Raw genomic sequence first — 10,267 nt, forward strand, 5'->3', positions numbered from 1 at the left:
CCAGGAGGTCATGGTTCAATTTCCAGGTCCAGGACACATGCCTGGGTTGTGTGCCTGGATCCCCAGTAGGGGGCGTGCAGGAGGCAGCCCACTCAATGATTCTCATCGAATGTTTTTATGTGTTTTTTTCATCATCGATGTTTCTCCCTCTTCCCTTGCTTCTCTGAAATCAATTTTTTTTTAATATATTTTATTAATTTTTTACAGAGAGGAAGGGAGAGGGATAGAGAGTTAGAAACATCGATGAGAGAGAAACATCGATCAGCTGCCTCCTGCACACTCCCTATTGGGTATGTGCCCGCAACCAAGGTACATGCCCTTGACCGGAATCGAACCTGGGACCCTTGAGTCCCCAGGCCGACGCTCTATCCATTGAGCCAAACCAGTTAGGGCTGAAATCAATTTTTAAAAAATATTTTTAAAAACCAAATTGCAGGTTTGACCCTACACGTGGCTGAAAGCACACTAAAAGTTTCCTTTGCTTTCTCTCCCGTAAGAAAGCGCGCAACAGCTGTCCGCTCCTGGGCTTCCTTTCATTTTATATATAAAAGGATTTCAAGAAGAAGAAGAAAAAAAAACACTCCTCTGACCACTCTGTCAGATGGCATTGTTGATGGCTGGTGGTTTCTAAATGAAACAGACAAAAAAGAACCTATTTTTTTAATCATTACCAAAAAAGGGAAAATTTGTTTTCTTAGAAGTGTTAGCAATAGAGAGGGGATTTAAACTCACAGTCTAGAAACTAGAGAAACTTGTGCATCCCTTGTACTCTGAACATGTTTTCCTTTTTTGCAATGCATCTCTCATCTTTATTTATTTATGTATTTATTTATGTATTTTATTGACTTTTTACAGAGAGGAAGGGAGAGGAATAGAGAGTTAGAAACATCGATCAGCTGCCTCCTGCACACCCGCTACTGGGGATGTGCCCACAACCAAGGCACATGCCCTTGACCAGAATCGAACCCGGGACCCTTCAGTCTGCAGGCCGATGCTCTATCCACTGAGCCAAACCGGTTAGGGCCACAGTGGCTTTTCTTGACCATCAGATTGGCAGCTTTGCAGAGCAACAAACCCACGTCTTGAGCAGCCAGCCTGGGAGGAGGGCGGGAGCAGACGTCCCCGCAGCTGCGTTGACTGAGGCAGCGACCCGCTGAGCCCGCTTCCTGTGCTGCTGACGGGACACAGCGCTGTGCCCCACCCGGAAGCTTACTGCGAGGATTAGCCAAGATGGGGAGTGGGAACGGGGTGACAGCAATGGCAAACAGGGCTCTCACTACATCCCAGCTGGCTCCCAAATTACACTTGGTGCAGGAAATTTGAGAAAATGCAAAAAAGCACACACAGCCCTGACCAGTTTGGCTCAGTGGCTAGAGCGTCAGCCTGCGGACTGAAGAGTCCCAGGTTCGATTCCGGTCAAGGGCATGTACCTTGGTTGCGGGCACATCTCCAGGAGGGGGTGTGCAGGAGGCAGCTGATCGATGTTTCTCTCTCATGGATGTTTCTAACTCTCTATCCCTCTCCCTTCCTCTCTGTAAAAATCAATAAAATGTATTTTTTTAAAAAAAAGCACACACATAGTTCATTTACCAAAAATGCAATGAGCCCTAGCCGGTTTGGCTCCATGGATAGAACGTCGGCCTGCGGATTGAAAGGTCCCAGGTTCGATTCCGATCAAAGGCAGCTGATCGATGTTTCTCTATCATCGATGTTTCTAACTCTCCATCTCTCTCCCTTCCTCTCTGTAAAAAATTAATAAAATATATTTTTTTTAAAATGCAATGAGATTGTATAAAGTTGAAAGTATCTGTTCATTGTATGCATGTGTGCATAACCCATGGACACAGACCATAGGGGCGGGGGCGGGCTAAAAGGGGTCAATTGAGGGAAAAGGGGGACATAAGTTATACTTTCAACTAAAGATTTGGGGCAAAAAAAGACAGTATTTGTTCACAACCATAAAGGAGTGCCTTCCCTAGACATACAGAGCGCGATGCTCGCGAGATACTTTTCTGAGCGTCTGCTGTGGGCGGGTGTGGTTCCGGCAAGTGAAGTGCTGAGCGCGGCTCTCCGGCTGGTCCGCGGGGCCACACCCAAGATGGCTACGTCCCCAGCCCGTTTCCGGGCCCCGCGGAGCACTTCCGCCTGCCACTCCCAACATGGCCCCACCAGTGCGCTCGGGGGCGGGGCTAGGGGCGGAAGTGGGTGTAACGGGGACGGAAGCCGAGGAGGGACGCACGCAGACACAAAACACAGGCAGGGGAAGCGGCGCCGGGCCGCAGGGATGATTCCCCCGCAGGAGGCGTCCGCCCGGCGGCGGGAAATCGAGGACAAGCTGAAGCAGGTGAGACCGGGGCGGGGGCGGCGGGGAGGGAAGGCGCCGAGGCCCGGGCCCGGCATCCCCTCTGGAAGGAGGCAGGGGGCAGAGGGGCATTCCCTGCAAGGAGCTGGGCTCGGGGCGAGGCCGCGGGCCGGGACGCGGTGATCTGCAGCCGCGGGCTTCTGGTGATGCCTCCCCTCCGCGCCCCCAGGAGGAGGAGACGCTGTCCTTCATCCGAGACAGCCTGGAGAAGAGCGACCAGCTCACCAGGAACATGGTGAGTAACCCTCAGCTGGGAGGGGCTGCAGGCCTCCAGAGAGCTCGGCGACCTGGCGGGTCCGGTCCGGTCCGGTCCGGTCCGTAAGGCCTGGGGTTCTGGCCTGGGTAGGAATGGTGGTATTGGGTGGGTTTCTCCGGCAGCAGTGTGGCGGGCGTGTCCCTTACCTGGTCGCCTTCCCCTGGTCCGCCTCCTCCCTGAGGATGCTGCTGCCCCGCTGGCCTGGGCTTGGTCTTCTCTCCACGACCTCCCCTTCGTCTCCTGCTGCAAACACAGTGAGGCTGACTTGGGTGGGCCGGGGACGGTCGTGTGTCATCCTCACTTCAGGCGACGGGCGGAGGGCAGGGGTGGCACTTCTGAGGCCGCTGAGGGCAGACAAGACTCAGCCATCTCCCTCCCCCAGGGCTCTGGGGTAGGATGAGCTCTGAAATCGGACAGATCTGGGATCTGGTCCTCACCCTCCACTTGTTTGTGTGCGGCTCCTGGCAGGTAACTCTGAGCCTCGGTTAACTCATATGGTAAGACAGGGACAATGCCACCCGCCCCCTGTGGCTGTGAAGGTCATGGGAACTCATCTTGCACAGCACCTGGTATACAGTAGGTGCTCCACAAATATGAGGTTTCTTCTTTATTTCCAGAGGGGACTGTAAAGCACAGGTTGAGTAGATACAAGCTTGGTGTATGCATGTAGTAACACAGTCATGAAGGCCTAGTACCGTGGTCGGCAAACTGCGGCTCGAGAGCCACACGCGGCTCTTTGGCCCCTTGAGTGTGGCTCTTCCTAAGCCTTAGGAGTACCCTAATTAAGTTAATAACAATGTACCTACCTATATAGTTTAAGTTTAAAAAATTTGGCTCTCAAAAGAAATTTCGATCGTTGTACTGTTGATATTTGGCTCTGTTGACTAATGAGTTGGCCGACCACTGACCTAGTCCTTATGTAGTGAGATTCACCCTTAGCAAGAGAGGCTTTTGAAAGTGCCAACAATGCATTTGAGGCGACTCCATATGCAACTACGCCCTGTTCAGTCTAGGGAAGCCTCAGAAAGATCAGGCATTGAGATTTGGCTTCAAAGGGTAGAAGGGAAACCATCGGGGTGATTATCTTGGGGGAAGGTCCTTTGTTGCTTGCATTGCCTTTGAATCAAATTTCATCCAATGTGTTTGGACCACCTCCTATGTGCTGAGGACACAGGGGTGAACAGCTGCACCCCCAGCCCTTCCCTCGTGGAGCTTATTGTCTAGAAAACCAGAGAAAAAGCAGCCAAGGCCGGAGACCTGGTGGGTGCCTGGAAGCCTGAGAGCACGTGTTCCCCCACAGGTGTCCATCCTGTCATCCTTTGAGAGCCGCCTGATGAAGCTGGAGAACTCCATCATCCCCGTGCACAAGCAGACAGAGAACCTGCAGCGGCTGCAGGAGAACGTGGAGAAGACTCTGTCCTGCCTGGACCACGTCATCAGCTACTACCATGTGGCCAGTGACACCGAGAAGGTCATCAGGGAGGGGTGAGCTAGGCCAGGAGGTCACATTCCTTTCATTGTTTTTTGTTTTTTTAATTGACTTTTTCTTTTATTTTTTGTTAATTTATTGTTGACATTCTTGATGCCTCCTGGACCAGCGGCGTAGAAGGGGAAGGGGGTAGAATATATTTGAGTCTGAGTCCCCGATATTAATTCTCTTCTTTCCCCTTCCACATGGGTCCTTCTCTTCCTCTTCCATCCAGCCAGGCTGACACAGCTCTGTTCCTTCCCAGCCCCACAGGGAGGCTGGACGAGTACCTGGGAAGCATGGCCAAGATTCAGAAGGCTGTGGAGTATTTCCAGGACAACAGCCCAGACAGCCCAGAGCTCAACAAAGTGGTAAGGGGCCAGCAGGGTACGGGGGGAGGTGTGGGGACATCAGTCCCTGCCCTGGCCTCATGAGAGACTGAACCAGCTTAAAGGAGAATGTAGTGGAATAAATATAGTACACATACTGTGGTCCTGAAGAACTCTGCCTCAGGAATCACAGATATACATTTAAAAAAAATTTCTTTTATTGATTTCAGAGAGGAAGGGAGAGGAAGAGGGAGATAGAAACATCAATGATGAGAGAGAATCATTGATCAGTTGCCTCCTGCACGCCCCACACTGGGGATCGAGACCGCAACCCGGGCATGTGCCCTTGACCGGAATTGAACCCGAGACCTTTCAGTCCGCAGGCCGACGCTCTATCCATTGAGCCAAACCGGTTTCGGCAGAAATTTTTTTTTTTTAATATATATTTTATTGATTTTTTTACAGAGGGGAAGGGAGAGCGATAGAGAGTTAGAAACATCCATGAGAGAGAAACATCGATCAGCTGCCTCCTGCACACCCTCTACTGGAGATGTGCCTGCAACCAAGGTACATGCCCTTGACCGGAATCGAACCCGGGACCCTTGAGTCCACAGGCCGACACTCTATCCACTGAGCCAAACCGGTTAGGGCACATATAGAAATTTTTTGATATTTGCAACCATAGTAAAACAAAGATTTATATTTTTGATATTTATTTTATATGTTTAAATGCCATTTAACAAAGAAAAATCAACCAAAAAAATGAGTTCGCGTGTCACCTCTGACACGCGTGTCATAGGTTCGCCATCACTGGTCTAGTTCTTTCCTTGCAAACCCTTTTCTAACAGGAAGACAGCTTGGTAGTGAGTGAGAAGGTGATCAGCCAGTGTTCATGCAGCAGCTGCTTATACAGCCCTGGTTTCACTGTGAGCATCCCGTTAGCAAGAACCTGAGCTGAAGGAAGGACCCAGGAAGGCCTCCTGCCTTTCTTCTCGGGGTTCAAGGAAGTGCAGGCAGAGGCGGGGAGGGGCGGGCGAGCCGAATGCCGCAGCAGCAGTGGGCCCTCCTCCTCCCTCCCCTCGCCCCCGCAGAAGCTGCTGTTCGAGCGGGGGAAGGAGTCCCTGGAGTCGGAGTTCCGCAGCCTGATGACTCGGCACAGTAAGGTGGTCTCCCCTGTGCTCATCCTGGACCTGATCGGTGGGGAGGAGGAGCTGGAGATCCAGGAGGAGGTGCCCCTGGAGCACCTGCCGGAGGGCGTGCTCCTGGACGTGATCCGCATCTCCCGCTGGCTGGTGGAATTCGGCCACAACCAAGGTGAGGGGCCGGCCGGGGGGCCAGCGGCAGGGCAGGCCCAGGGGGAGGGGCAGGTTTTTTTTTTTTAATAAAAAGTTTAGCCATGGCCGGGTGGCTCAGTGGGTTGGAGAGTCGTCTCGTACACCAAAAGGTTGTGGGGTCGATTCCCAGTCAGAGCACATACCTAGGTAGTGGGTTCAATCCCCAGTCAGGGTGCGTACAGGAGGCAACTAATCGATGTTTCTCTCTCACATCTATGCTTCTCTCTCTCTCTCAAATCAATAAAAATTAATAAAATCATTTTGTAATGGCTAAAGATAATAGTGTTTTTTCCATTCACTGACATGTGTTGTCTCTGTGCCTCCTATAAATTACTCACATCCTTTGACTCCTTACCTAATCTTTATATTTTTTATCTGAAAATACTTAGCTTCAGAACTTAAAAAAATCATCAGTTCTATGGGGAGGTACTTTCCCTTTAAAGACTTTGCCTGATTCGGGGCAAGGCCCCGTGGTGGCTGCGAGCCCGAGGAGGTGCTAGGAAGGGGTTAGCAAGTAGGAATAGTGGGCGCGCTGCCGCCCCGTGGAGCTGGTCTAGAGGGGAAAGGCCGGACCGGCTGCCGCAGGCCTGTCCACATCTCTCCTCAGATTTCATGAACGTCTACTACCAGATCCGCTCCAGCCAGCTGGACCGCTCCATCAAGGGCCTGAAGGAGCATTTCCGGAAGAACAGCTCTGCCTCTGGGGTTCCCTACTCCCCTGCCATCCCCAACAAGAGGAAAGACACGCCCACCAAGAAGCCCATCAAGCGGCCAGGTGAGTCCCCGCCCCGGCCCTTTAAGCACCAGCCAGAAGGCGGTGGGACCTGCGTTGCTTTTGGCCACCCTGGGGTTAGCGGCGTCGGCCCCTCCAGCTGCAGGCAGACAGGAAAGAAAGCCAGTGTCTGCCCCCAGCAAGGCCCCACCGAGGAGGCTCTTCCTGCTGCTCAGCAGGGTCTGGGGGCTGCATCCGTGTCTTTGGAGGAGGGAGGGGCATCAGAGATGTGGAGAGGCAGGGGAGTGGGGTGCAGCCAGGGCAGAGCCCCTTGCTGGGCCCCTGCTCCTCCCCTGTTGTCCCGCCAGGAGGCCAGGCTGCGACAGCCAAGCTCGGGGGATGGGACAGGGCAGCCTTCACCTCCCAGCGAGCCAGGGCGGCTGGAAGTGGCGCATGGCTGAGAAGTGGGTGGGAGACTTTATACTTTCACAGTCAGCCCTCCCGGAGGAAGTGCGCCTGGCTTTCAGGCCGCACTGCGAGTTCGTGCCTTGTGGCGGGCCGTAGTGGGAGGGTGCTGAGGGCGAGAGGCCCGGGCCATGGGTTGTGGTGTTCTGAGTGAACAGCTCACATCCTTGTCCCTGCATCATGTCCCCACAGTCTGTGCAAGTAAACTGTCCCGTGTGCACCCACAGCTTGGCAGGCCTGGGTTCAAGCTGCAGGCACTGCCCCAGGGGTGGCCTGCGGGACCCGCCCCGGTGAGAGGCTGGGTGTAGAGCTTCCCCCTTCCTTTGTCCGGCCCTTCCTGCCCTGCCCCTCTGAGGGTGTCTGTTCGCACTCCTTAGGGTTTGGAAACGTGGCAGAGCAGACGCTGCCCTGGGGGCACAGCCAGGCGAGCTTAGGGAACTGGGGGGCCTGGAAGGAAGGCACTGCCTTCTCCCCTCCAGTGTGGGTGCCCCGGCCGCTCCCCCAGAAAATCCGTGACTCCACTGGGCTGGCGGGCTTGGCCGAGGCTGCGGCTGCTGCAGGCGGGCCGCCCCGTTCCTCTGTGCCTCTGTGTGCTGAGCAGGGCTGTGTCTGGGAGGCCGCCTGGGCCAGCGGTCTGTGCTCAGTTCCCGTCCGTCTCTTCTCTGATGGCCCCGGGAGGCCCTGGGATCCGATGTGCTCTGCCCTGGGGTGCTGGCCGGCCACACAGGGACAGGGCCTTCCGGGAGGAGGGCTCCCCGTGGACTGAATTCCTCCTTGGCTTGTAGACCCAAGAGGGAAACTAGCTGGGAGGTCCCCATGCTCCTGTGGGTTGTCCGGAGCTGGTGGGCTCAGGACTGGTGTCGGGACTAGGGAACCGGGCCTGGGACATCAGTTCTGGGGGCGGGGGGGGGGGCGGGGGGGAGCAGGGAGAGGAAGGTAGGTGGCCATGAAGCGCCAGCCTCAGCGCTGTCCATGGCAATTGGGTGCCTGATGGTCTTGGCAGCTGCCAACAAGCAGCCCCACTTCACACCCGTGCCCTGTGCTGGCTGGGCTCCCGCTCGGCTGCGGGGCCGGAATCTGAGGTCTCCTTAGCGGCCGCCCACTGCACAGGGAGACAGATGCTGCGCCGGCCCGCGTGTTATTAGCGGCTGATGGTGGCGTGGTGCGAACAGGAAGAAATGAGCCCCAGGCTTTGCCTCTTTTCACCCGCGCTCCTCAGCGGCCAGGACTCGCGAGGCAGGGGATGGGCTGCGGCTCAGGGCGGAGGCCCGTGCAGGCAGCGCGCTCGCTGTGTGAGGTGCCGGTTTATTCCCCACACGCTCTGCCCTGCGGTGCCTCGTTCCGAGTGGCTGACCCGAGGCTGCGGATGCTGCAGTTTGTTCTTGTTGTTTTGACTTGTGACACTAACTGTTGTTTCCCCCGTGCCAAGAGCATGCGCCCTTTCCTACTGCCCTCCCGGCTCTGGGGCTCTGTTAGCCCCTCTCGCCCTTGAGCTTTTGCAGTCTCGTTGGTGGTTTGGGTAACCTCAGTGTGTGGGCCGGGCTGCCTCCGGGCCTCCAGCCTTCGTCCTGGCACTGCCCTCCCAGGGGGCTCCTTCCCGTCTCACCAGCTCCCGTGCTGCTTTCTGACTGCTGTTTGGCCACTTGCCAACACTGAGCATGCCCAGAGCTGTGCCTGGCGCTCCGCGGGGCGCAGGCCTCCCAGCCTCCAGGTGCCCGTGCTCTGTCCTGGGTCGTCACTCCGGGTGTGAGAGCTTCGTCACCAGCTCCTCCAGCCCGAGCCCGAGCCTGTTTGGATTTCAGGAGTTCTTTTTACTGGGGCTCCTCTTGGTGGGCCTTTGCCCGCCTCGTCTCCTTCAACCTCCACGCACCCTCCAATGAGCTCAGGCCAGAACAGAGGGCCAGGAGCAGGACGGGAGGCCCCAGGGAATGTATCCACCCCTTCGTCTCCATCTGCTGGGTCCCCGGCGGCCTGGGGAAGGTCCGCTGGCAGAGGCGGGTCTGGGCTTGCTCACTGTCGGCCCAGCGTGGGCTGAGCGTGGAGGGCCGCTGCTGGGAGAGGGGGGTCTGGGCGCTCACTGTGGGGGGGCCGGGTGTGGGCTGGGCGTGGAGGGCCGCTGCTGTTTTCTCTCACTCGTTTCCCAGGTCTTCTTATCTCCTCTCTGTGTGGCTCTGGTGACAGGGACGATCCGTAAGGCTCAGAACCTTCTGAAACAGTATTCCCAGCATGGTCTAGATGGGAAAAAGGGGGGCTCTAACCTCATTCCTCTGGAAGGTAATCACCCCGTGTTCCTCTCCCGTTCCCTCCTCCTCCGTCGTGTGTTCACTCCCGCGGCAGGGCAGAGCCTCCAGCCCCAGGAGGGCCTCGGGGGGAACCCTGAGAGGGGACGGGTGGGGCTGCCCGTCCCTGTGCCAGTCGCTCCAGCTGGCGCAGGGACAGGTTTCGTGGCCTTGGCCTGGTCCTGTCTGGCTGATGGCAGCTCTGCCCTCCCTGGGGCTCCCCTCCCCCTCCCCTCCCTGTCTCTGTCCTTGTCTCCTGTTTGAACTCAGAGAGAGTTCTTGGCCGTGGGCAGCCCTTTCATGCTGAGATCAGCGGTGGCAGGACCAAGCTGGCCTAGGCCTCCTGGTCACCCCCAACTTTATAAGGGGGGAGGGGGTGCAGCAAGGGGACAGGCAGCAGGTCGGCACATCCCTTTCTCATGTCAGGAGAATAGCCTCACCCTGGAGGACCTGGCCCTCCTCCCTAAGAATGAGCTGGGGACAAGAAGGAGGCTGTCCCCAGTCCCTCGCAGTGACAATTCTCTAACTGGGTTTCCCCATGTCCGGCAAGATCACCCCCCGGGGCCAGGCATCAGCCGCTCCACGGCTGCCAGAAGCCCCTCAATTCTTCTTGGCCTCGCGGCTTTCTCTTGGCCTCTGGGCTTGGGGAAACCAGCTCCCAGGGATGGTCCTGGCGCTGCAAGTCAGGCTTGAAACGGCTGTTCCCAGGGTGGCCCGCGGCAGAGGAGGGGCTCAGAGCCCCTCCAATGCCCCTCCCCGACACCCCCCTCACACCCTCCCGGAGATTGAGGGCTTCTTCCCGGTCCCCAAGGGCCAGCCCGCCCGGCCCCTGGATAAACGCTGCTTGTGTTTGTGCGGCTGACGTCTCGCTAGGTCACCAGCATGATTTCCGAGTTAAGCACCTGTCCGAGGCCCTGAACGACAAGCACGGGCCGCTGGCCGGTGAGTACGCAGCCCAGCCCAGCCCAGCCCGCGGGCAGCCGCCGCTGCCTTCCCAGCAGCCACCAGAGGGCCCAGAGGATGGGCCAGACCTGTCGCTCTCTCCTTCCATCTCGCTCTCCT

The 10,267-nt window shown here is 56.8% G+C and overlaps 1 protein-coding gene across 1 annotated transcript in view; it reads left to right on the top strand.

The window, feature by feature from the left end:
• The first annotated feature begins 2,183 nt into the window (after positions 1-2,183).
• The window catches only part of EXOC7 (exocyst complex component 7), a 14,444-nt gene continuing 6,360 nt past the window's right edge, over positions 2,184-10,267 (top strand). Inside the window, exons 1-8 of the mRNA XM_023747907.1 lie at positions 2,184-2,344; positions 2,532-2,597; positions 3,919-4,103; positions 4,352-4,457; positions 5,507-5,729; positions 6,357-6,524; positions 9,108-9,200; positions 10,079-10,263. Coding sequence (XP_023603675.1) covers positions 2,285-2,344; positions 2,532-2,597; positions 3,919-4,103; positions 4,352-4,457; positions 5,507-5,729; positions 6,357-6,524; positions 9,108-9,200; positions 10,079-10,263 — 1,086 coding nt within the window. The 5' untranslated portion in view covers positions 2,184-2,284. The remainder of the gene's footprint in view (positions 2,345-2,531; positions 2,598-3,918; positions 4,104-4,351; positions 4,458-5,506; positions 5,730-6,356; positions 6,525-9,107; positions 9,201-10,078; positions 10,264-10,267) is intronic.

The sequence above is a fragment of the Myotis lucifugus genome, unplaced genomic scaffold (genome assembly GCF_000147115.1).
Source record: "Myotis lucifugus unplaced genomic scaffold, Myoluc2.0 scaffold_1049, whole genome shotgun sequence".
Lineage (NCBI taxonomy): Eukaryota > Metazoa > Chordata > Mammalia > Chiroptera > Vespertilionidae > Myotis > Myotis lucifugus.